The sequence below is a fragment of the Jaculus jaculus genome, chromosome 3 (assembly GCF_020740685.1).
Source record: "Jaculus jaculus isolate mJacJac1 chromosome 3, mJacJac1.mat.Y.cur, whole genome shotgun sequence".
Classification (NCBI taxonomy): Eukaryota; Metazoa; Chordata; class Mammalia; order Rodentia; family Dipodidae; genus Jaculus; species Jaculus jaculus.
In genome coordinates, this window is record NC_059104.1 from 14494678 (window position 1) to 14522195 (window position 27518).

The 27518-nt window shown below is 44.4% G+C and overlaps 1 protein-coding gene across 1 annotated transcript in view; it reads right to left on the reverse strand.

The window, feature by feature from the left end:
* Positions 1–10018: 10018 nt before the first annotated feature.
* Positions 10019–27518, reverse strand: part of Rap2a (RAP2A, member of RAS oncogene family) — a 37572-nt gene continuing 20072 nt past the window's right edge. Inside the window, exon 2 of the mRNA XM_004651062.2 lies at positions 10019–13638. Within this exon, the coding sequence (XP_004651119.1) occupies positions 13401–13638 (238 nt within the window). The 3' untranslated portion in view covers positions 10019–13400. The remainder of the gene's footprint in view (positions 13639–27518) is intronic.

Below are 27518 nucleotides of genomic sequence, written 5' to 3' on the forward strand. Positions count from 1 at the left end.
AAAACCAGATGCACAAAGTGGCACACGCACTTGGAGTTCATTTGCAATGGCGGGAGGCCATGGCATGCCTATTCTCTCTCTCTCTCTCTCTCTCTGTCTTTCTATCTATCCCCCACAATTAAGTAAATAAATAAATTTTTAAAAATTCACTTTTCAAGCTAGGTGTGGTGGCACATACCTTTAATCCCAGCACTCAAGAGGCAGAGGTAGGAGGATAGCTGTGAGTTCAAGGCCACCATGAGACTACATAGTGAATTCCAGGTCAGCCTGGGCTAGAGTGAGACTCTACCTTGAAAAACCAGAACCCAAACCAAAACAAAACAAAATTCACTTTTCATAATTGGTGTCATTACTGTGTGTGACATCAGAAACTAACAGAGACTCTCATTTTCCTCTAAAGAGAATATTCCAAAACTTGTCCCTTTATGAAAAAGTTTTTTAAAAAGTTATTCTGTGAACATTAAGCAGTAATAAATGGACACGTGAGAAGCGATCACAATACTAAGGACAGACTGGCTCTGCCTAGCTGATGGCAAGATTGTGTTCTGTCTCATGCAGAGCACCCAGGGAATACATGTCACAGGTATCCAGCATTGATTTTATGGTTTCAAAGACATGTCAATGTATAGTTTTGTTTTCCTTCTGTCTTTGTCTTCCAGGGACCTCAGAAAGTGTGAAGGGCTCAGTGTTCAAGTCAGGACTGCTTGGCATGAATTGTGAGTGATAAGCCCTGGGGTTTTCCCCCCCAAAGTGTAGCCTATGGAATGTGTGAGGTATTCCTGAATGACCTGAGCCAAGCAGTGGATAATCCAAAAATTGACTTCAAACAGAGGGGCTCTATGTATGTGTTATTGTTTGGAGTTATCAAATTTATTGCTGCTTTTGTCATGAATTATTTTTAAAATTTAAAACTTTTTTAAAATGAAGGAATAAGGGAGAGAATTGGCATGCCAGGGCCTCCAGCGACTGCAAACGAACTCCAAATGTGTGCACCATCTTGTGTGACTTTGTGTGCATGCATCACCTTGTGCGTCTGGCTTATGTGGGTTCTGGGGAGTTGAACCTGGGTCCTTAGGCTTCACAGGCAAGCTCCTTAACTTCTAAGCCATCTCTCTAGCCCCAAAAATGTTCTTAAAATTTTACATAACCCTTTCTTGACACCCCTTTTCCCATCCCCCTCTACTGAACCTCTCTTTTTTCCTGCTACTCCCCTTTCTATTATATTATAAATATTTATTTTATTTATTATATTATAAATATTATTTTAATATTTTATTTTTATTTATTTATGTGACAGAGAAAGAGGGAGAGAGAAAGAGAGCACACACATGAATGGGTGCACAGGGGCCTCCACCCACCGCAAATGATCTCCAGATGCGTATGTCCCCTTGTGCATCTGGCTAACGTGGGTCCAAGGGAGTGGAACCTGGGTCCTTTGGCTTTGCAGGTAAACCCTTAACCACTAAGCAATCCCTCCAGTCCTCCTCTTTCTATTTTGATGTCTCCCCCTCCTTCCCAATATTATGCATGTCATGACAGTCAGTGAGTTCATGAATACAATGCCCACTTTGTGTCTGGGAGACAGTAGTCCAAAGCACTCCTCCCCATCCTTTGGCTCTGATATTCTCCCCCCCCCCCACCCCCTGAGGTAAGGTCGGTCTCACCCTAGCTCAGGCTGACCTGGAATTCACTATGTCGTCTCAGGGTGGCCTCGAACTCACGGCGATCCTCCTACCTCTGCCTCCTGAGTGCTGGGATTAAAGACATGTGCCACCATGCCCAGCTCTGATATTCTCTCTGTGACCTCTTCTGCTATAGTCCCTGAGTCACTGGAGGGTGTGACAGAGATGTCTCATTAAGTGCTGAGCGCTCCACTGTGACTTCTCAGCAATTTGAATAGGTTTCAGTCATCCCGGCAGGCATCACTGTCTCAAAGGAGAAGCCTTTTTGACAGAAAGCAAGAGCAGAGGGCAGTTTGGTGGCATAACATAGCCTCATACCCAAAGACAGTAGTAGCTTTCTCACTAGGGCTTATAATTTTTCCAGCCATAGAGTTTTGACTAGATTTTCAATATCAGGCATGAACTTCTTCTCTTAGAGCCTCAAATCCAACGAGAGAGTAGTTGGTTACCCTCTATAACAGACATGGCCAATGATCAGGCTGTCTTTGTTCTTCCCATCTTGTGCCTTGTACATCTGCCTTTATGAAGGTCCTGGAGAATCCAACCCGGGTCCTTTGGCTTTGCTGGAAAGCATCTTAGCCACTAAGCTCTCTCTCCAACCCCAATACACACCATTTCTTGTTCAGTGTCTTACCAGAATTTTATTTTAAAAAGATGCTTCTTATTTAATGGAAGAAGGACTAAAAGAGTAGAAGAACAAGGGCTGGAGAGGTGGCTTAGCCCTTTCCAAGATCTTCTTTAGCTTGTCTGTAAAGCCAAAGGACCCAGGTTCAATTCTTCAGGACCCACGTAAAGCCAGATGCACAAGGTGGTGCATGTGTCTGGAGTTCGTTTGCAGTGGCTAGAGGCTCTCTCTCTCTCTTATTCTGTGTGTGTGTGTGTGTGTGTGTGTGTGTGTGTGTGTGTGTCTGTCTGTCTGTCTCTCTCTCTCTCTCTCTCTCTTAAATAAATAAGTGAATAGAAGAACAAAGGACTGACTACTCACAGATGTGACTACAGTATGAGCAAGCTCTCGCTACGCTGCTCACGGGAAAGGGTATGCGCTGTTGGCAAGTCACGTGCCCTGCTGGAAAACACCTGTTAAGAACCCGCATTTCCCCATTACGCCAGAGTGTATCATTCCTGGGAACATGTGTTATTTAAAGTCCCCAAGGAAGTTCTCTGGTGAGCTGGCCTGAAGGATGCCAGGATCTTGAGTTTCTTGCATGCCAATCCTTCTTCTTTATGAAACAGGGTTCTGCACAGGCCTGACTCCGTCACTGGAGGAGCCCCCTGCATAAACCTGGGATCTCTGTTCTTAAAGATCTACAAGGGTATGCGGATGCACGCCTTTTAATCCCAGCACTTGGGAAACAGAGGTAGGAGGATGGCTGTGAGTTCAAGCCTTCCCTGCCCCCCAAACTATATAGTAAATTCTAGGTCAGCCTACCTCGAAAAACCAAGAAGAAAATAAAGAACCATAGAGTTGTGGCAACAGTGTTAAAAACAGCATCAGTGCTTCTCAAGAGTGGTTTACGACCACAAAGGTGGCCCACCCCGATGCAAGCTCTGCATTGGATGGACTTGGCCTACCCTTTCCTTTGCTAGTATACGTGGGGTGGTGTGTGCGTACGGTGTGTATACATATAGTGTATGTACATGTGTGGGCAGGTGTGTGTGCTCCATGTGGAACTGCAGACAAGTCATGGCGCATGCTGGAGACTCTCCAGCGGAGTTGCCTGCGGGGTGTGCAGCGCACTCCAGGGACATGGCTGTCACTTTGCTGAAATGGGCTTATGTGTCACTCAGCTGCCTTTGAGTCATATACGCTTCTGTAGGCAACCCCTCACCCTGCTCTGTAAGTAAGCCTAATAAACTCACGGGTCCATCAAAACTGGTTCTGGTGCAAAGGCACTTTGGTCTGTCATCTGAGCCCTAGCCGGGGGGCGAATAGACGTGTGTTTTCATCTCACCAGGGAAGAAGTTCCCTGCAACAGACACCTCCACAGGACTGGAGCCCCTGGCATGTATGGCCATGCCTGGCTTTATAATGGGCGATGGGGACTGAACTCAGGCCCTTGTGCTGGAACTGAAAGCACTCTTACGTGCTCAGCCACCTCCCCAGCTCCAAATTGGCCGATATTTATGCTGCCCAATACATAGTACTGAAAATATGGCTATTGTGACTTGAAATTTGGCTTGAATATTTCCCTTTAATTATAACGGCTATAAGTGCAACTGGCTATGTGTTATGTGACCAGCGTCTGACTGTCCTGTTGGACAGAGCCACTGCGTAAAACCAACAAACCACTGACAATAAAAGAGAATCTGTAACACTGAAAAGCAAGTGATGGCACCTGTTTAACTGCTTGAGATCTTTGAGAGCTGAGGGGTTTGCACATTGCTTCTAAACTCAGAAATAACATGAGAAATATTTTTAAGGCACAAAACTACGAATCTTGGAGTAGATCCTTGTCCTCAAACTTCCTAAGGATGGTTTCCATGGCAATGGGAACTTCATCCAAATGTAATTAAAAGTGAATGACTAGGGAATCTGTATTTTTTTTCTCCATTTTAGAACATTTGTCTTTGATTATGATTTTTCTAAGCCAAGGATGTGCTAATATGCCACATAATATTTTCTCAGCTCCAAGGCTGACAAGTCATTGTAATTCACCATTGTTTTAAAGGAACACGAGCAACTTTGCAGATAGAATGAGATAAGATGTCTTCTATCTGGGTGCCCTGGTGTACACCTTTAATCCCAGCATTCAGGGAGGCAAAGATAGGTGGATCACCATGAGTTCGAGGTCAGCCTGGGACTACATGTGAATTCCAAGTCAGCCTGGGTTAATGTGAGACCCTACCTCGAAATAGAGAGAGAGAAGGGAAGAAACAAATGAAAAAGGTGTCCTCTGTTACTATCTGAATTTCTTTCTAGTGTGAGAGGATGAGGTAATACTTCTTAGTATCTCATTTCCTTTTTGAGTATGCCTGCCAATCCTTAACTTTGAAGACCCCTCCCTTCATCCTTTCCAAGAAGTGTCTATCCTGGCACCCAGCATTTTCTAGCTGCCCAGTTATTCCTGCCAGTTCTCCTCACCCAGCTTCAAACTCAAGGCCATGACCATAGGTAGCTTTGAGAGCTCCCTACCCAGGAACCCTGGCAGACACTAACAACAACTGTATTGTTTTAAAGGTAATAGTGAATAAACAGGTTTTGTTGTAATATTTGTGGGGAAAAAAAGTTATTTAAAAAATTATACAATGGCTAGCTGGGTGTGGTGTTGCATGCCTTTAATCCCAGCACTCAGGAGGCAGATGTAGGAGGATCACTGTGAGTTTGAAGCCAGCCTGAGGCTATACAGTAAATATCAGGTCAGCCTGGGCTAGAGTGAAACCCTACCTCAAAAAATAAAAAAATTAATGCTGGGCATGGTGGTGCATGCCTTTAATCCCAGCACTCGGGAGACAGAGGTGGGAGGATCACCATGAGTTCGAGGCCACCCTGAGACTACAGAGTGAATTCAAGGTCAGCCTGGGCTAAAGTGAGACCCTACCTCCAAAAAAAAAAAAAAAAAAAAACAACATTAGGGCTGGAGAGGTGGCTTAGTGATTAAGGCTCTTGCTTGCAAAGCCAAAGGACCTAGCTTTGATTCCCCAGGACCCACATAAGCCAGATGCACAAGGCGGCGCATGTGTCTGGAGTTCGTTTGCAGCGGCTGGTTGCCTTGGTGCGCCTATTCTCTCTCCCTGCCTCTTTCTCCCTCTCTCAAATAATAAAAACAAAATTAAAAAAAAATATTATACAATGGTCCTGGAGAGATGGCTCCATGGCTAAGGTGCTTGCTGCAATGCCTACTGATCCAGGTTTGAGTCCCCAGTACCCATGTAAAGCCAGATGCACAAACCACATGCATCTGGAGTTCAGTTTTGGTGGCTAGAGACCCTGGCACCCCCATTCATTCTCTCTCCCTCTCTCTCTCTCTCTGTCCTTGCAAATAAAAAAATTTTTTTTAAATCAAAAAAAATATATGTACAATGACTACGACTGGTGTAAGTGAACAAGAGGCTCGTTTGGATTTTTACTTCATTGTGGTTTAGGTCCAAGTCCCATGACTCCGATGGGGAAGGAAAATGCAGGGTGCGCTGTGAGCCACTTTCTCTCCCAGTCAGTCTTCACTGCAGGAAGGCCAGCCCGAGGAACCCCCAGGCCCAAATCACTCTCAAAGGGAAATAACATTAATGACTGACTTAGCGACTTGTGTTTGGGGTGTTGCAAAAGTCCAATGAGGTGGGTTGCGGAAGGGCCCTAAAGATAAATAAGGCATCTTTAGGAATGTGGGAAGCCGGAAGCCGGAAGGACTGGTAAGGAAGAGCAAGAACCAAAGGAAACAGGATTGACCTATGGGCATGAACCATGTCTACCTTACAAAGCGCTCCAGCTTCCTATTAACTGTGCAGCTGCTGGCTGGCTTTTGCCCTGTGATAACAGTCCTAGGCTTTTCTCTCTCTTCACTTCTTTCTCTTTCCTCTCCCTCGTCTCCCTTCCCCTTCCTTTTGGGAATAGTTAGCCATCAGAGAGCAAAATCTCCCAAGACCTGCTCTTTTAGGGAGTGAGCATTCCAAGTTCCACTGCCATAGTGAAGGCCTGACATGAATTCAGTGATTCTAGGTGGGAAAGGACTGGAAGACGGAAACTCACTTTCCCTCCATGAACCAGATGGGCGTTGATGCATTCCCTCTTTTTCAACTCCTTTTGAGGTTATGTATGCAATAGAAATGTATCTAGGGAAAGCTACTGCATATATGAAAGACAGGAAAAAAATGTTGAGACGTATCTCTTTAGCCTCGTTACATCTGCAACAACCCCTTATACTCACTCTGCTGGTTTTTTTTCCCTTCAACATGTTGATTTTTTGAAATATCCCAACTTATTCTTCCAGAATGTTCTGTGATATGGATTTGCCCAATTGCATCGCTGCCTATAATCACAGTAAGAACACTACATAAATGACACGGCAGTGCTTTTTATTTTTTTCTAGCTCAGGATGACCTGGAATCCTGGAATTCACTATGTAGTCTCAGGGTGGCCTTGAACTCAAGTTGATCCTCCTACCTCTCCTCCTGAGTGCTGGGATTAAAGGCGTGCGCCACCGCGCCTGGCTGGTTGTGGAATCTTTAGGAGGTAGAGCCTTGCTGGAGGAAGTGTCACTGGGGGTAGCCGTGGAGGCTTTATAGGGGAGCTCCTGCTTGCTGTTCTCCTCTCTTCTGATGTGAGGATGTGACGCTGGCTCCCGGCTCCTGCCATGCCTTCCCTGCTTTGATGGACTCTCCCCTCTGGAGCTGTAAGCCTTCCCTGAGCTGCTTCTGGGTGGGTCTTTTGTCCCAGCAATGAGAAAGGAACGGATACACCCCTGCCCCTTCCCCTTGTAATCCCTACTGTTAGACCAAGTTGTTCCTAAGGAGACCCAGCAAGCAACAGCAAGCCATGGCGTCCCACCTGACCACACAGGTACCTCAAGCTCCCATGCCACAATCTTAGAAAGAACAGGGCTGGCACAACTCTGCCAGCTGTGCCTAGAACTTGGACTAGGTAGCAGGGTCCTAGCATGTAGGTGTAGCAAAGGCACATGCTTTCTTGCCAGTAGGCTAATTTGTATCTCTCTGGAGAGAAAAAGGAACGAGGGGCAGGCAAGACTGACACATTTGGTGTCAGATTATGAACATGTGAGGGCCGGGGAACCCTCAATACAAACACGTGAGAGCTCAATGAGGCTGAAATGAGTGGATTCAATGTAGGTTGAAGAACTGACAATGGGGGAGAGGTGAGTTAGAGGCTTCAATTACATGGACATGGTTGCTCACACCTGGGTATAATCCTGGCACTGAGGAGGCTGAGATACAGAGGATTGCTGTTTGAGGACAGCCTGGGCTAGTGTAAGGCACTTTCTCAAAAGACAAACAAAATTAAAAAGAAAAAACGAACAGACTTGGATCTGCAGCTCAACTCTGCTATTGTTTGCTGTCCTAAGTGACATTAGGTTATTCATCTTACCGTGTGTGTGTGTGTGTGCACTTGCACGCACCCATGCACAGCTGCTATGTCCATATGTTCTCCAGATTGACAGGGAGGATGTTGAGAATGAATAGAAGGTAGGGCAGAGCCAAGACAGCACCAGTGTGCCCTTCCCCTCCGTTGTCAGCTCTGCTTCTTGGTTGTGTGGATTTTACGAGACTTACCAACCTTTCAGGTACACTGATGGATCATTTCTTTGTATATTTTCTTACCCCCTGAGGATTCCTTCAAGACTTATAAAGTGGACAGAAATGTAAAGGCTAGTCTGCTTGAGAGCTCAAATACGAAAACCCTGTTTTAACCTGTGTGGTTTAGGAAGAAGGCGGACTAAGGAATGATCCTTGTGTCCACACAGAAATGCAGTACTCCCAAATAGACGTTCTCCTAGAGACCAGTAAGGAACCATGGCCCGGGAACAGAGATTCAGCTTACCCCTCACACTGTGTGCCAATGTGGCCACACTTCGTAAAGGTTTTACAGTTATTTCCCAAATAACAACAAAGAGCCGTGCCTGTGTTGAAGGCTGAGTAGAGCTTGATTGCTGAGAGGTCTGGAGCCAAATTCTTTGGTTGTCATGAGCCCCTGTGATTGCCCTAATACCCTTGTATGAGATAATGCCACAGAGAACATACTAATAGACCCTGAACTTCCACCTGGGTATAATCCTGGCACTGAGAAGGCTGAGATACAGAGGATTGCTGTTTGAGGACAGCCTGGGCTAGTGTAAGGCACTTTCTCAAAAGACAAACACAATTTAAAAAAAAAAAACAAAAAACGAACAGACTTGGATCTACAGCTCAACCCAAGTAGGAATGTCGTCAGATAGCATCTGGGTCCTACAGACTTCCCCTCTTTGCTGAATGCGCCTACCTGATGTTCTCACCAATGAAAGTGCCTGGTTTATGACTTTTGTGGTTTTGCTCTGTAACTATAACACCTTTATGAAGTGTGGCCACATTGGAACACAGTATGAGAGGTAAGCTGAATCTGTGTTCCTGGCCACGGTTCCTTTCTGGCCTCTGGGAGAACGTCTATTTGGGAGTACTGCATTTCTGTGTGGACACAGGATCATTCCTTAGTCCGCCTTCTTCCTAAACCACACAGGTTAAAACAGGGTTTTCGTATTTGAGCTCACAAGCAGACTAGACTTTACATTTCTGTCCACTTTATAAGTCTTGAAGGAATCCTCAGGGGGTAAGAAAATATACAAAGAAATGATCCATCAGTGTACCTGGAAGGGTGGTAAGTCTTGTAAAACCCACACCTGTGTGTAGGGGGAGGGGTGGGAAAGGCCATTCACATGATGCTGAAACATGGAAGCTACTTCGTGTGACAGTGAGAACACGCCATGTATTACCAGTGTCGGCAGGGCAATGGAGAAAGAAACGAGGCGGCGGCCAGCAAGCAGCCTTTCCCAGGAGTCGGTGGATGCCCTCTGCTTCCCAGTCCGAGAGGTCACTGGGACTCCAAACTGGGGGCACCTCCAAGAAACAGCCCATGTAACAGCTGGAAAGAACGTCAAAGTACTGCTCCTCAACTTCAGCTTCTCTCAAGTGAAATTAGGTTCTGACAGGTATAAATACTTTATAAACATAGCAAATGAGATTATGACTGAAATAAGGGCACACTTCCCTTTAAATATTTGAAATTCTGCCTGTCATATTCATTGAAATTATTCTTAGACTGTAAAACAATGAAGCTTCTCAGCTGATGGAATGCTGTGAGGAGCCTTCAGCAGAGACAGAAGGCCACATAACCAAAGGCAGGCCTTAGACTGGCCTCGCGGATGAATGGGCGCCTTATCACAGCCGCTGAAGGCCGCGCACATCCCGACATCTGTCCTGGGCACAGGCCCACTTGGAACAAGAGCCTGCAGGCCCACAGCACAGCCCCCTCCAGCTCTGGCACCTTCGGAGCCACATGACCTGGGAACAGAAGACAGCCTCAAGCCATCCCCAGAGGACACTAGGCCACTTCAGGGATGCTAGAGGACCATTAAGCAGTGGCTAGTTCACGTTAATTATCTAGAACTCTTGTTAGCCGGCTACCGTGAAAATACAAAACATCATTTGTAAGGAGGAGTCTGTATTCCTGACGATTGATTAAAAACCTTCCTGTTTTATTTTGAAAGGGTATGAAATGATCTATTACTATGTGATGAACTTCTGACTGGACAGTTCTATAGGAAAGCACTAAGTTCATACACATGGTGCTTTTCAGTTGTTTCTATAAATAGAATACATTTCACTCAGGAATGCATACAAAACAAAACCCAGAGTTTCATTAAATAAATTTATTTGTTAAAATAATTTAACTCCAAATACAACTGTTGAGTTTGCATTGAGTTATAACTACAATTTGTGTTTTAATTGAAATGTCAGGGTTTAACAACTGACATTGTTACCAAACAATAAACTGTTGTCCAATTTTCAATGGTCAGTTGTATTAGAGCGCAACAATTAACTGTGAACTAGATCTCTGGGAAGCCCCAAATCAATAATGATAAGTCTGTTTTCCAAACCTACTGCAGTCCTTCTGGAAACCCTGATCAAGATTTGGATAGATGCAAGATGACCAGTTAAAGAAAACAAGAAGACCCCATAGTCTTTAACATGTGATTGGCTAAGGAGACAATTAAAGCTTAACCAGTGCTAACACGGGACCACTGCTCGAGACGGAAAAGGGAGAGACAAGCAGACAGAACACCCAACAAGCACTTTCACAGTCACAGGTGCTGATGCATCCACACCGGGAAACACGCAGCAGGCATCCTGGGGCCACGCCGTTCACACGGAAAAGCAAGTGTCAGTAGTTTAACCACAGAAAGCGATGGCCGCCACAGCCACGAACTCAAACATTCAGTCAGAATTCTACAAACCACAGGACGAGGTCATCAAAGCGCCTTCAGCGGAGTAGGGAGAACTTCTGTCATACTTCTGATCCCATGCGGGCTTGGTGCGTGCGAGCGGGACCACATGAAAGGCATCCGCTCCCATCACAATCACAGTTTACACAACCCAACGTTGCAATGTTGACAGAAAAAAAAAAAATGCTGCTTTGCACCAATGTAAATAAACAAAAGAAAACTTTATCATAATAGCTAAAGAAAAAATGGGTCTTTGGATCAAACCATAAGCTTTTTAAGGCATGTTAGAACTTTCTCTTATCTGGTACTAGTCTGATCAGGGCATTGGATAAATAGCAACCAGTGGTCTCCAGCTCTCCTCCACGGCCTCTACTGTGTCAGGTACCAGCAAGTAGAATCCTGGTCTGGGGCTTTTTATTCCCAACAAACACTCATTTTCAGCAGTTAGGCCCATGCTGGAGGAGGGCAGACTCCAAGGGTCTCCAGTCTGGGTGACCTGCTGCCTGCCCACCACGGAAGGGCCAGTGAGACACTGGTCATGGCGCTGGGTCACTTCTTAGGAACATGTCTACAGGAAAAGCCCACTTCACTATTGGACAAGCATTTCTACTAGACACTTTTCCAGACCCTTCACATGATCTCACCCATGGTTTCCCATCCACATAGCAATCCATGACATAAAACTGAGGGATCTGCATCACTGTTGCTAATGCAGTCTTATTTTTTTTTTATAAATTGCTATCAATTATGGAATTCTAAAAACCAGAATTATTCTGAGACATTAAAGGTTTCAAACTTCAACCAATTCACTAACATTTCTACTTCAGTAGATAAAAGATACTTGTTGAATCTTTGATGTCTCTGAGCCAAATCAACTTTTACATACTGAAATTTGAAAACTAGGTAGAACTTTCTGTCCTATAAATGAGGTACTTCCTAATTGAGGAAAATTGTACTGAAGATTGTAAATAATTCCTAACAACCAAGACCTGGTTTTATCCACGTTATTTCTTCAGTTTTCTCATATATGAAAAATACTATTGACTTTGTTTTCTATCCTTTCAACTTAAATGCCAGTTACTAAACACTTGGGGGAGGGGCTACCAAGGATTTCAGTGGCATACGAGTCAAATAATTTAAAAGAATGATTTTTTTAATATACTATATTCTGCAGTATAGATTCTCAGTATAGGCAATTATCTCTGATTTGTGCCAAAGTCTTAGGAACAATAAACACACATGCACACACAGACACACTCATCTCTCAGTTACACACGTAAGACCAGAGGTTACTTGCACAAGACTGTGGAACCAAGGTGTGGGCAGGAAGTGTATCGCAGGCTCAGTGACATTGCAGTTCCAAAGGCCAAATTTATCTCCAGAGGGTGGGGCTCAAGACAATCTCTTGAGCCCTCACAGCTCTGAAGTGAGGCGAAAAACCCTTCGCGGTTGATTGCAAAACTTCCGGCAGGTTTCTCCTGTGCCGTCGCATACACGATAACCAGCTCATGGCTATGAAAGCCAAAAATGTCGGGCTTGAGCACCTTTTCAAAACAAAATATCCACTCTGGCTGTATTTGCCACTTCAGTAATCAGGGCAAACTTGTTACAAAGAAAACCTTTATATAATTCTGCAGGAAAATTAAAGATAAAAGGCTTTTTTGTCCCTTGCCTTCCACTCTATAATTTATGTTCTACTTTTAAGTCCAAATTATTTCACGTGGTGATTCTTTCTTTTCTTTTTTTTTTTTTTGAAATGCCTGACAAAGCTCTGCTACAGCAAACTGGATTTCCAAAGCAGGTGAGTCAAAGGTGTCACCCCACAACCATAACCCTTAAAGGCGGGGAGGAACCGGCCAGTTTAATGAACATGAACATGACATGAAATGATAATGGTAATGAACATGAAAATGCCAGGGACTTGTCCTGTCCTGCGGGGGGAGGTTCTGCAAACGGGAACGTGGCTGCAGCATGGCTTCGTTTTCCTTCCATGATGGTCCTGGTTAATCACTACGGTGCTCGTTAGTAAGGCCAGGCGATCAGCTGCTCCCTTTGTCTTCCATAAGAAAAGACCAGCCCTGCTCGCTTAAGAGCAGGTGGGTTTGTGGCTGTCACTCCAACGTCAAACCCTTTAGAGAGCCTCCGTTTTTCTGTGCAAAGCAGGTGATTTAACAAATTCTAACCTTGGTGACTTTTCTCTATCAAGGAGTGAGCTTTGTGTCACAAATTAGGACAGCCCGTACACTTCAGCATTAACTTGGCAAGACAGAAACATGTCGGCTGGGCAAGGGCTCTCTCTGTCTGCAGTGCAGTTGGCAGGCCAGAGGCTATTTTCTTGATGCCCACACTGGTTAAAAGCTCTATCCCAAGTCCTGAAATTCAGCACTCTCATAGGAAAATATTTCTCCTTTATTAATTTTTTTAAGATGACAAAATATTTTAACTGTAAGTGGTCATAGGAATTCTTCTGGCTTCTCTCATGATTAGTTTTGCTTTGTACAAGAGTTGCTTCTGTCAACTCAGTGACAATGACACCATCACTTTCAAGTGAGGTCACCCTGTAGCACAACGGCCTTCGAGTTGCAGATGCTGATAGTGAGACAACGGTGACAACCGTGGTTACTGAGCCAGACGTACTCAGACACACCAAGTGGCCGTCACTGCTTGTTTCTGAGTAAGGGCTGCAGGGCGCCGTGGACTCACACCACGCATCCTACCAACTGCAGCGGAGTAGTCCGGTTCCTGTCGCCTACAGATCTGGGCCAACCCTGTCCAGGACAGGCGCATTCAGACGCTATTGTATGTTACAGGCGGAACAGCAGGGGTCATCTTTGTCGGGCTGGGCCGCATAGTTCATCTGCCTCACGATTTCTGCAAAGAGTTCGTCCACCATCGTTTTACTCTTAGCGGAAGTCTCCATGAAGGGGCAGCCCCACTCTTCAGCCAGGGCTCGGCCTTCACTGGAGGACACTTCTCTCTCGCTCTCTAGATCCACTTTGTTCCCAACCAGGATGACTGGCACTTTCTCATACCTATGAAAGAACAAACACACATGTATTGGAATACTTAGCAGCAAGCGAAACAGGAAGCGACATGATCTCTTTGCTTTGGTCCATTGTAAGTGGTCTCTTTAGCCGCATGAAAACTTACCTGCACCAGTCGGCTTGACACCTACCTAAGGGCACAAGCTGCTCTCAGCATGACCATGAAGTGTTTCTTCCACACGATGTGGTTAATTCATCAGTTTTGGCCCTTCCAATCAATTCGCCTTTCCAGATATACTTGGGAAGTTATTCAAGGAATCTTACACTAACTTTTCTTACATTAATTTAAATTCTTTCTGTTCCAAAAGACAGTCAAGGTTCCAGCTAATCTCACGTAATGATTAGCTTTCATGGGCTGGAAAGATGGCTCAGTGGTTAAAGGTGCTTGTTTGCAAAGCTCAATGGCTCAGGTTTGATTCTCCAGTATTCACGTAAAGCCAGACACACAAAGTGGTACATGGATCTGAAGTTCACTTGCAGTGGCAAGAGACCCTGGCACACCCATTTCCCCCCATTCTTTCTCTTCCCTTGCAAATAAATAATAAATAAAATTATTTTAAAAAGAATTAGCTTTACTGAATGGACACCTTTTAATTGTCAGTGTTCTGACAGGTCATAGCCAAGAACAAATATACAGTAGAAACCAGCAAACAACTACATCCTATATGTTAGATCAGACAGTTAAAAGAGAAATTATGTTTTTCTACAGCTGATACAAATTAAACATTTCAATTATTAGCTTTATTTGACATTATCTCTCCTTTTCATCTTAACTAGAATACTGAGTAAGTTATGTTTGGAAAATAGTAAATTGCTGAAGCTAATAAATGATTTTTTTGTTTTTAAAATATTTAAGGGCCGAAAAGATGGCTTAGCGGTTAAGTGCTTGCCTGTGACACCTAAGGACCTCGGTTTGAGGCTCGGTTCCCCAGGTCCCACGTTAGCCAGATGCACAAGGGGGCGCACGTGTCTGGAGTTCGTTTGCAGGGGCTGAAAGCCCTGGCGCGCCCATTCTCTCTCTCTCTCCTCTGTAGCTTTCTAAGAAATAAATAAAAATAAACAAAAATTTTTTTAAAGTATTTATTTATTTGAGAGAGAGAAAAAAGAGAGGCAGGTAGAGAAAGAATGGGCATGCCAGGACCTCTAGCCACTGCAGGGTCTGTAGCTACTGCAAACAAACCCCAGACACATGTGCCACCTTGTGTACGTGGCTTAAATGGGTACTGAGGAATTAAACCTGGGTCCTTAGGCTTCGCAGACAAGGGCCTTAACAGCTAAGCCATCTCTCCAGCCCTTAAACAGATTTTGGACTGGGGAGCTGGAGGAGATTGTGCTATCTGCTCCATGTGCCTTGGTATTGAAGAACACTTAGGATTCCCCCTTTGGGAGATTAAAAAAGAAATTTGAGGGCTTGAAGAGATGGCTCAGTGGTTAAAGACACTTGTTAGCAAAGCCTGCTGGTCCAGGTCCAATTCCCCAGCACCCATATAAAGCCAGATGCATTACATGTGGTGCAAATATCTGGTGTTGGTTTGCAGTGGCAACAGACCCTGATGGGTGCATGTGCACACACACATGCATACAAATAATTTTTTTTTTTTCGAGGTAGAGTCTCTCCCTAGCCCAGGCTGGCATTGCAATTCACTATGTAGTTGTCTCAAGTTGCTCTTGAACTCATAGCAATCCTCCTACCTCTGCCTTCTCCCAAGTGCTGAGATTAAAGGCATGAGCCGCAATGCTTGAATCATTCCCTGTTTCTTTTTTTAAATATTTTGTTTTTATTTATTTTATACATGTGTCTGGAGTTAGGTTTGCAGTGGCTGGAGGTCCTGGTGCGCCCATTCTCTCTATCTGCCTCTCTCTCTCTCTCTCTGTCATTCTCAAATAAGTAAAAATAAACAACAACAACAAAATTTTAAAAAAGGAACAACTTGGCAATCATAAGATGAACGGCTGCTCTGAGTAGCTCAGCACACAGCATGTCATGCTAGGTGCCGTGTGCATATTTACACACCAAGCTTGCTCTGAGAAGTGTACCTGACACAGGTCCATGAGGCCATCAGGCTTACTCTAAATGGCCTTTCAAAAGCTCTTTGTGCTTTCTGTGACTTTAGTATAGTGTGAGTATGCATCCGCCATTAAGCAGCACGCACCCCTAGTTTATCAACAGCAAAGCCGTACCCAAAGGACAGCAGGTGTGACTAGAGAGAAGAGAAAGCCATGACCAGGCCCTGAGCCACGGGACTTGCCAGGACCACTGTCATCTGGGACACTAAGAGGACTGGCCAGGACTGCTGTCATCTGGGACACTATGAGGTGGGCACTCGTTTTTGCTATAATACCTGCACAATTTCTTCTTCTTGCCTCTCTACTCACCCTCATGTATAGCCAACCACATCTGTGACAGGCATGCATGTTTTCCTCTGGCACTAGATCAACCAGAGGGCTTACTCTAGGCGCTGTGGTATTTACCAACTTGCAGTATAGCAACAACCTGAAAATGAGCGCGAGTGCCTGACGTGGTGGTGCATGCCAGGAATCCATCACTCAGGAGGTCGGGGCTGGAGGATTGCTGGGTCTAAGGTCCGTCTAGGCCACGGGGCTAGACCTTGTCAAAGCAGGGGAGGAGGGAGGAAGAAAAGGAGGAAGCAAGAGGGAGAGAATAACCTCGCCATGGGTAAAGCGGAACTTGGACACTAACAGGCATGCACAGTAGTTTGTACAAAGGAGTCTCACGACTCCTGCACTACTAGACCACGCAGGCAGCTCCGGGCACACGCACCAGGACTCCCATATGCACTACTGGGTGGGTCTCCGGGAGGAGACACGGCAGAGAATAATGCAGCTCACTACGACGTCACTATATTTCAGCCACCTGACTCACTGTTCTCCCTTGCACAGAACAGCTAGCAGTCAAGGACAGGAAATGTCAAGACAATGTCAGTTTCTAGTCCGTTTCACCTGCAAGGATATAACTGCACTTCCTTTTCCTTAAGAGAGTCTGATGTCCCAGAACGCTAAGAATGATACACCCCACAGGACAGCAAAGTAACTTATAAACACTAATGCAATGAAGTCAACTTGTGTTGAATTTCAGCGAAAATGTGTAAGGTCCATCTGTTAACCACAGTAAAAAGGGACTTGATACTGCTGGAGCATGGTGGCACCCGCGATGCTAGAGCTTGAGAAGCGGAGGCCCAGAAGGTCTGGGGTTCAAGGTCACTCTCACCAATGTGGTGAGTTTGAGGCCAGTCTGGGCTACCAGAGACCCTGTGTCTCCAAGCAAACAGAATAAATTAAACACGGACGTCACTCTCTATTTATTAACACAGAGCTATATGACAGAATATTTTTGAGTTGAAATACAGTACTATATACATTTAAGGGAGAAAAATTTCTTATACTTTCAGTTGAAAAGTACGGGATCTATTTGAATATATGAATTTTTCACGACTTGCAGAAATAACAACTTATTAGCAGTTGGAAGATACACTAGCTAAATCAAGAACTTGAGGACAGCTTACCAGCAGTTTGCTTTTCAAATGGCAAGTAGAACTTTCTAACATGTATTGGCATTTAACAGTTGCTAATAACAACTAACCGTGCAGATGCAAAGTGGGTCAGTGTCAGAGACTCTACTCACTGCTGACTGAACGGGCAGGGGTCTTCTTCACAGTCAGGTGCCCAGGATGCCAGAGAACCACACACTGACGTCCCGAGACACTGACAAGATCCTAGGGAAAATTACGTACATGCCAGAATACCAGATGGTGAGGAATTCTCCCGCTCTGTTAACAGTAAAAAATATTTTAAACTGTGATTGGTGGCTTTGCTTCATCTTGTACCAAGGAGAGGTTGCAAGACTGAGCAAATCATTCTCTCTGAGCATCTGTATTTCATGTCTTTGTTGGTGAAAAGCCATGTATCTGTTCCCACTGCACAGTAAAGTTCTATAAGGATGAAATGAGATAATGCAGAAATCAAGAGTGGATAATATAGGATAATGGCTCCACACCCACTGACTCCCACTGAGGTCTGGCCACAGCCTGGGAAATGAAATGTTAGGATGTTGAGACAGTAATGAAGGGAGGGAGTGATCTCTGGAGAAGGGGCAAAACCAAGTCGGAGACGTGGCTGTGGGGGAGAAATAGGCAAAAGCGTCAAAAGCAATAATGAGCTGGGCGTGGTGGCATACACCTTTAGTCCCAGCACTTGGGAGGCAGGAGGACCGCCGTGAGTTTGAGGCCACTCTGAGACTACACAGTGAATTCCAGGTCAGCCTGAGCTAGAATAAAACCTTACCTCGAAAAACCAAAATAAAAAGAAAGAAGCAACTTGATAGTGGCCAATCCCTTCTGTCTCAGTTAAGCATCATAAAAATGAGAAATGAGACGGGTAGAAAAGCTGTCTGAAAACACTTGAAGACCAGACTAGCCCCAGTGAAGAAGGGAACCACAGAAGGCTTTCGGCTGTCATGACAGGAAGGTCCTGTCCAGAGAGTAAACATTTGAAGGAATCTGGATGCTAAGAGGAATGAGAAAGACGGGGAGACCAGGAAAAGGATTGCGCGGACAGAGAAGAGAAAACTTGGCTGCCTGCGTCAGTTACTTTCTTGTTGCTGGGACAAAATACCTGACACAAATCACGTTCTGGAAGGAGACGGTTCATTCTGGTGCAGTTTGAAGTATGGCAAGAGCAGGCAGGCAGCATCACATCACATCACATCACGTCACGTCACGTCACGTCACGTCACATCACATCACGTCACATCATGTCACATCAGCACGGAGGAAGGAGAGAGGTGGATGCAAGCGGGCCTGGGCTCTAACGCCTCAAGGCTTGACACAGAACCTGGGGAATCAAACCCTGCTGTCAGGCTTTGCAAGCAGGTTCCTTTAACCATTGAGCCATCTCCCCAGTCCATCATCACCCTCTTCCCTACACATACCACTTAGGAATGAAGTTGAAAAATCGAAATTCCAAAATTCCTCAATTCATGAATTACTGTTAACCTCACCATGGGAAGGACACCACGTTGTGCTTATCTTAAGGATCAGAGGCTATCTTATCAACTTCACCATATTGTCCCTGACATTTCCTTTAAAAGCATGACCAGGCTCAGACAGTGGCTGATGCAGCGCAATTCTTTTGTTTACAGACTGTGGACAAACCCACTTCTCAATGACATGACTCCCATAGTTTATTATATTCATGAGCATGATTATGTAATGTTTGAATAAATAAGACTAGCTCTGTCAAGCAGCTGTGCTTTGTGGATTGCACGAAACATCGCTTAGCTGAAGAAAGCTGACAGGCTTCTCAGTGAGGCAGCTTTGTAAATATCAATAGCTCAAAAGCATTTGATGTATTTATCAACCGATTTTATGTTTTCTCCTTGTAAGTGTCCTAATGTGTGTGTGTGCTTAGGTGCATTATGTTCTGATAGCATCTAAACTTGGCTGATTGTTAAAACTTGAGAATTTAAATATTGATTCATGGGCCATTCTTTGGAGCAAATGAATCTGTCTGTAGGATCAACAGTTTATTACATCCTCTTCTTTCTGTCTGTCTATATCTTTCTGTTTGTCTGGCTGTGTATCATCTACCTACCTACTTACTAATGGAGAGTTTTAAGAACCACTAGCCTCATTTATGTCTTTGTGACCCCCAAAATGGTATAAATAGGTGGGGGCTGGGGAGATGGCTCAGTGAGTAAAGTGTCTGCAGTGCAAGCATGAAGATGTTAGTGCAGACCCCCAGCACCCATGTAAAAGCTGGGCATGGTGGTGTATACTGGTAATTCCAGTGCTGGTGACATGGACACAGGAAGACCCCTGGTGCTTAATGGCTACCGAATCTAGCCAAATCAGTCGGTTCTAGGTTCAGAGAGACACATTCTCAAAAGTAAGGTGGACAGCTAGTGAGGAAGACATCAGATATTAACAACTGGCCGTTATACGCACATGCACATATGTGCACCCGCACACTTGTGTGCTCACACATAAAAACATACATGTACACGTGCCACACCGAGTAAAATGTTTGATTATTTGTTCTTTAATTGCAGTGGGTGTACGTACAATCAGTCCCTTCTTCCCTTCACTCATTCTCCAGTGACAAACTGTAGCAGACAGTACCAGTCAGCTTCTGGAACTTTCCTTCTGACTGTGTGTACCATAACATGCTACAAGAAGGCTGGAGAGATGACTCAGGGGTTAAGAGCACTTCCTGTGTAAAGGCTGGAGGACGTCTGAGAGAAACCTGAGTTTGATCCCAAGGATCCACATAAACGGCTGGATGTGGCCACGTGTGTCTGAGCCCCAGGCCTGTGGAAAGCAGAGACCCAAGAATTGCCAGAGCTTGTGAAACAAGAGCCAATCTGAAATCAGCAAGAGTCTGGCTCAAATAAGAATGGTGAAAAAGCAATGGGGTGGGGCACCCGGCGTTCCATTAGAGCCATCACAGGTGACACAGGGTGTGGGGTGCCATGCGGGCACATGCATGTGCACACAACACACATCCACATGCAGAAAGTGAAGGTTCGTATTTCATGGGAATTTTATCATGCAATTATGTTCCTGGCCATAAAAATGAGCTGATATAGAATTCTTTATTTTTTTAAATTTATTTATGTACACAGTGAGAGAAAAGAGATAAGAGAAGGGGAGACAGAGAGAATGGGTGCATCAGGGCCTCCAGCCATTGCAAACAAACTCCAGAAGCATGCGCCACTTTGAGCATCTGGCTTTACGTGGGTACTGGGGAACTGAACCCCGGTCATTAAAACTGCAGGCAAGCACTTTATCTGCTGAGCCATCTCTCCAGCCCATAAAATTCTTTTTGGGAGTCAAAAAGACTTTTTTTTTTTTTTTTGGTTTTTCGAGGTAGGGTCTCACTCTGGTCCAGGCTGACCTGGAATTAACTGTCATCTCAGGGTGGCCTTGAACTCATGGCAATCCTCCTACCTCTGCCTCCCAAGTGCTGGGATTAAAGGCGTGCGCCACCACGCCCGGCTTCAAAAAGACTTTTTAAAGTTCTCATTTAACCTTTTACCTGGTATTAAAAATATCCTCAGGGCTGGATAGACTGCTCAGTGGTTATGGCACTTGTTTACAAAGCCTAATGACCCAGGTTTGATTTTTCCAATCCCTGCAAAAAGTCACATGCATTAAGCAGCACAAACATCTGGAGTTTGTTTGCAAGGGCAGGAAGCCACGGTGTGCCCAGACTCACTCTGGGTCTACCTCATTCTTTTTTTTCCAATAAATGAATTTTAAAAATTAAAAGAAATATATATATCCTCTACTGATCTGGGGAGATTGCTCAGGGGTTAAAGATGCTTGCTTGCAAAGCCTGCTAGCCCAGGTTAGATTCTCTAGTACCATGTAAGGCCAGAAGCACAAGCACAAAGTGGTAACATGCATCTGGAGTTGGTTTACACTGGCAAGAGGCCCTGGCATGCACATTCTTTTCCCTCTCTTCCTCCCCCACTTTCCCTTCCTATTTTGCAAATAAATAAAAATATTTTTAAAATCTCCTCTATTAAGAGTATCTGGAGGCAAAATGTCAAAACACCCGATTTTCATTGCTTCTTGACAACCATGCCCAATGGCTTTGTAGTTTGTCGGAACAGCTTTAGTCATACAAAACTCATTTCTAAAGGGAAGTTGCTGTGTCCTTTCTGTCAATGTTGTTAAATGCTACCGTTAGAGTTTGGGCTATAAAGCTGGCTTAGAGGTTAAGGCCTTTGCCTGCAAAGCCAAAGGCCCCAGACTCAATTCCCTAAGACCCACGTCATAAGACAAATGCACAAGGGTGTGCATGCGTCTGGAGTTCATTTAGAGCAGCTGGAGGCCCTGGCGTATCCATTCTCTCTCTCTACCTCCTTCTCTCTCAAATAAATAAATAAAAATATAGTATTTGTTCAAAAGCAAAGAGTTTAAAAGTTTACTCAACATCAGCGGCTGTGATCTGATACCCATTCCCCTTTCACCACAGGTCCTAATTCTTCTGTCCTTTTGAGGAAGAACTTTGCTTTGCTCCCAATTAAAACACATTCCTACCAATACTTAAGATGGAAAAGTAGCAAACAGTTTTAATCTCTCACCTGTAAGAAAGAACACTAGAAGTTTTTGGTGCATAAACTCCAAGACTATTTTTCTATCCATCTCTATATTTACAAAGACATACATTTTTATAAAAAGAGATTTACCAATTATATTAAGTAGCCTCAATTTTTACTTATTTTAATTATTACCCATTTCAACAAATGACCTATTATTTTAATGAATAAGTTGCATTCCACTTTGTAGATTCTTTACTATGTTCTATAATTTACTCATTCCCTATTAGTACCAATTTTTGGCCTACATAAACAACAATCTGATAGACACTCTTAGAAGTGTGATTTCTGCTCAAAGACTATATAAACTCCAAGTTCTTGGGGCTGGAGAGATGCCTTACCAGTTAGGGCATTTATCTGCAAAGACAAAGGACCCAGATTTGATTCTTCAGGACCCATGTTAGCCAGATGCACAAGGGGCACATGCATCTGGAGTTTGTTTGCAGTGGCTGGAGGCCCTGGCGCGCCCATTCTCTCCCCCCCCCTTTGTCCCTCTTTCTCTCTGTCAAATAAATAAAATAAAATCCAAGTTCTCAAAGCCTTACATATCTCATCAGAAATGCTTTTGAAAAGCAAAAACACTGCATTTGTAGATGAGTTCCTCTCCTTGCTATATAACTGCATAGATGCTCACTCAGAAATGTGCACCACAGTTGACAATGCTCAAGATTTAAGAATGCCTAGGTCCTACCCCTTAGGATTGATTTTTTTTTTTTAATATTCCAATAAAGTATTCTGGCACTGGCTTTGACTAGGGCTTGAAGGCTCCTTTCACAGCTGGTGTGAATGAAACCTCATTATTACTTGTGCTGTTTGGAGGTATGAGATACACAGGTATGAGCTCAAAGCTGATGTGGGGCTGTGGATTTGGGCTTCCAGTGCCCATGAAAAAAGTCAGGTGTGGCCATGAACACCTGTAACCTCGGCACTAGGAAAAAGACTTGTTTTAATAGGGTTTTTTTTTTTTTTAATATACAAAAGAAGTGAGAAACTTACTAATGTAATGTTTAAAAAAGTATGTCAAGGGAGTCATGATGCCAACATGACATTCAAAGCTATCAGAGAGACCACACCAAATATAAATAAGATAGCCTGTGTGCACAGAATTCATTAAAAGTTGAGATGGTACCAGAGGAAAATGTTTCTAACAGTTTGGCTAGAATGGACCAAGTGAGGATGGGAATTTAACCCACAGGGATTTCATATGAAATACATTAACAAGTTGTTTGGAGACTGCTTGTGTGGCCAGGATGGCAAACCACAAATACATCCTGCTTATTACAGATGAAACTTCATAACAAAATACAAATAGCAAAATACCAAATCTGCTTATCTGACTGAAGGAAGTAGGAAAAGGGCCTAAAGATGGTAGGGGAGATTTCCAGTGCTCCCTTCTCGCTCTCTCTCTTTCCTTTCTCCTTATTTTGCTTGGAAGATGACCCCAGTTATAAGAATTCTTTGGAGGGCAAAAAGCTAAAACTTGGAGGAAAAAACCCTCTCTCTGTCCAGGAAGATGAGTCCCTGTGGGCTGATGAATGTAGAAGGAATCTCAGAGAGGGCAGAGTTTTTTTTTTTTTCATTTTGTTTTCATGTTGTGAAATTTATTGCATAAAGTTATGCAATTACTAAAATACATTGTATTTTCATGGATTTATTTATTTATTTTACCATACTGCATACTAGCCATATACCCATCAGGTTATAGTCTTATGCTCCCTCTTCCTCTCCCCATTCCACTGAGGGCCCTCCTCAGCGGGGTCGCTGGTGTTCACGGTGGGGTCACGAAGGCACCAGTCTGTCTGTGAGGGGCTGGGAGGGCATCGTACTGCAAGATACTCCTTCCCATCCTGTGGCTCGCAAATCTTTCTTGCTCCCTCTTTGAAATGTTCCCTGAGCCTTAGCGCTCAACCCAGATTTATTAATTGTGTGTGTGAATTGACTTATGCTAACATGGGCTCCATGCATGTGAGAATGAACCACAGGAGCACCACCGAGGCGTGGAGGACCGAACCACAGTTCAAACCACCGCTCAAGTAGGTCCAGGTTCAGTGAGACTCCCCAAGGAAACACTGCAGAGGAACCCAGGGGAAGACGCCAGATGATCTACTCTGGTCTCAACACAGGTGTGCACATGGCGCACATCTACACACACATGCATACTGTTCATACACACACACATGAAAAAAGAAAAAAGAAATTTCTAGAGGACAGCAGCAGAACTCAAGAGGCTAAGCCACACAACAGCAGATGTCTAGTACAACCTGGAATTGCCAAGCACACAAAGAACTTTCAGGCAAATCTGACTAATTTTTAAGGGTAAGGACAATCAATGGATGTTGGAGGTGTGTTGCTGGGGGGTTTGGGGGTGTTACAGCCCAGCTTCTACCTCTGTAGAGCTCAGCTCCCTCTTACAGCTTCCTGTCTGCTGAGGTGTCAGGATGGATGCCTAGCCTCGGCACTACCATCTTTTCCCCGCCGTGATGAAACTCCCCCTGGGGAGGGTAAGACAGATTTAAACCCTGTCCTCCCATCAGCTGCTTCTGGCTGGATGTCTGGCCCCAGCAATACGAAAGTAAAATCCACCAACAGTGTTGCAGCTGCAGTGGGTCCTACCAATCAAATTGTAACTTCCATCAAGGCATTAGATCAATCAAATTTCCCCTCCCTAAAATCTTCCCTTACTCTCGCAGATGGTTCATTTGTCTGAACTCTTATTTACATTTTATATCCCTGAGAATCTGGTGTTCATAGGTTTTCATTTATTACTTTCAGTATCTACTAGACAGTGTGTAAGGGGCAGAAGATAGACCATATAAATCACACACAGCTTACATACAAGTTAAAGGAAACAGTAAGCAATATAATTAAAGATTGTGGTAGTCACTTTAATTATTGTGGCTAACACATAGTAGTATTATATACCAGAGAAACAAAGTCTAAAATCAGAATGAGAAGGAGAAGCCTAGGATCCTATCAGATCAGCTAAAATTACAAGACTGATAATATCAAGTGTCTGTCAGGAGGTGAAGCACCTGGAACTCTTACTGGAGGAAAGTAAATGGGCATAGTGACTCTGGATGGATTTGCTAATGCTGGGCAAGCGCCTTTATGAACTAATAATTCTACTCCTGGGTATGTAGCAAGAGAACGAAAATATATGACCTAGAATGTTCATTATTCACAATCACCCCACCTAGAAACTATCAAATATTTATCAACAGAATAGATGATGGAATGGTGGCACAGTGACTCAGGGGAGTGCTACACCTCAAAGAAAGAGAATTAACTACCAGTACACACAACATATGGCTCTCAAAGAGGATGCTGAATGATGGAAGTCACGTCTAAAAATGGGCAGAACTAGTATATGGTGGCCTTTGTGTATGGAAGGGAGCCTGCTGTGTGGCCTACGATGTCTGTTCTGTATCTTCACTAGAGGTTTGATCGCATCCTGCCTGCATCTAGCTGTATAGCTGAAGATCTGCATTCTGCTGCCTCAAAAACAATCACTCAATAAAAATAATTAAATAAACAATTTCCTCATTAAAACAGGACAATGGGATGACCAAACTCCAGGCACATGCACGTGGGGTTATGGTGCTATGTAATATAAAATGCCCAATTAGGTTGATTGGTCAGTTTATTACGTGGTTGAATCTCAACAATCAAATTTACATTATCTGCCCAATTCCTATGCTGCTTCATTTATGTCCCAAAAGTAACCAGACTCAACGAACTCTAAAGGGAATTCGCCCTGAACGCCACCTTCAGTCTCAGGTCTATACACCATCCACAGTTGTTCTCAGGAGCACCACCATGCCACTTACTTGATAAGAGGAGAAATTATGATTATGACTGCATGTATTGGACTTTTATTCTTAGCAATGGAGATTGTGCATGCCAGAAGTGTACTGTCGATGAGGAAAAGCAAGGGACTACAAACTTAAAACCGTGTTTGTCAGAAACCAAATGCAAAAACTTATCAAGCCAGTTGATTCTCTCACTTCTTTAAAAATATTTTTATTTATTTGCAAGGAAAGAGAGATAGAAAGAGAGAGAGAGAGAGAGAATGTGCCAAAGTGTTGTCGGAAACCTTTCGCCTGGGAGACATGAACACACGTCTTCACCCCAATAGGGCTCAGGTGGCAGACCAAAGCACGACCACACCAATAACCAGTTCCATGAACCAGTGAGTTTATTGGGGGGTCACTTACAGAACATAAAGGGAGGTTACTTATAGGAACGTGGGGCCCCCAAGGCAGTCGCTTCGATGGAGCTTCCGGGGTCGCTCCTCCCTCAGCCTCAGGAGAGCTTCCTTTCCGAGCATCGGGACCCCAGAGCTGCTGGCCACCAATGACAGCTTCCCTGTGGCCGCTTCTAGAAGCTCCTGTCCCTGTCCAGGAGGACCAGACCCCAGAGCAGGACTTTAGAGGGACTCGCTGTGCTCCTGCCTCAGCCTGGAGGTGAGGGCTTGCTCACAGAGCGAGAGACCCCAAAGCAACACTACAGTGGGGCTCACTATTCAGAGATTACTCCCACATATGCTCCCCCGTTAGCCTTGGGGTGAGGGCTTACTTACAAAGCATGGAGACTCCAAAGAAACAGCCTCAATGGAGCTCATTCATTGTTCCTACATCTTTTCTTTTCTATTCCTCTAGGCAGGGTCTCAGTCTAGTGCAGGCTGACCTGGAATTCACTCGGTAAGTAGTCTCAGGGTGGCCTGGAACTCACTGCAATCCTCCTAGCTCTGCCTCCCAAGTGCTGAAATTAAATTAAAAGTGTGTGCCACCATGCCCGGTTATCTTTTCCTCTCCTGTCTATATACTCTATCTTGCCCACTCAGGTCACGGGATCTGTGCACTGCTGTATGCAGCTGGCACATGGGGGCGCCGAAGTCTCAGGAGGGGTCAGATGGCCCTCCCCACACCATCGCTTGTGAGCTGACCCAGCTGCTTTGATAAAGCTGCAATAGTTGTTTACATCCTTCAATGCGGAGGAAATGTGCTCAAGGCCTCCAGCCACTGCAAACCAACTCCAGATGCATGCACCACTTTGTGCATTGGGGTTTACATGGGTCCTGGGGACTCAAAACCAGCTTGTGGGCTACAGAGATGGCTTAGCAATTGAGATGCTTGCCTGCAAAGCCAAAGGACCCAGGCTCAATTCCCTAGTACCCATGGAAAGCCAGATGTACAGGCGGCATGTGCATCTGGAGTTCACATGCAGTGACTAGAGGCCCTAGCATGCTCATTCGTTCTCTCTCTCTCAAATAAATAAATTAAATTTTTAAAAAGTTATCTGGCTTTGTAGGCAAAGGCCTTAACCATGGTGAGCCATCTCTCTAGCTCCAGCTCTTCTTACCGTTATTTTTAATTTTTATTTATTTATTTGAGAGCGACAGAGAGAGAGAGAGAGAGAGACAGACAGACAGACAGAATGGGCACACCAGGGCCTCCAGCCACTGCAAACAAACTCCAGACACGTGTGCCCCCTTATGCATCTGGCTAATGTGGGTCCTGGGGAATCGAGCCTCGAACTGGGGTCCTTAGGCTTCACAGACAAGCGCTTAACCGCTAAGCCATCTCTCCAGCCCTCTTCTTACTATTTTTTAAAGCATCATATAGAAAATATCCAAAATATGCTAGGATGTTGACTCCTATTTAATGTATGGATAGCTTAATTTTAATCTATACTCTTTATGTACTTTCAATCACCAAGCAAAAAATATTATCATTTAAAAAGGTGT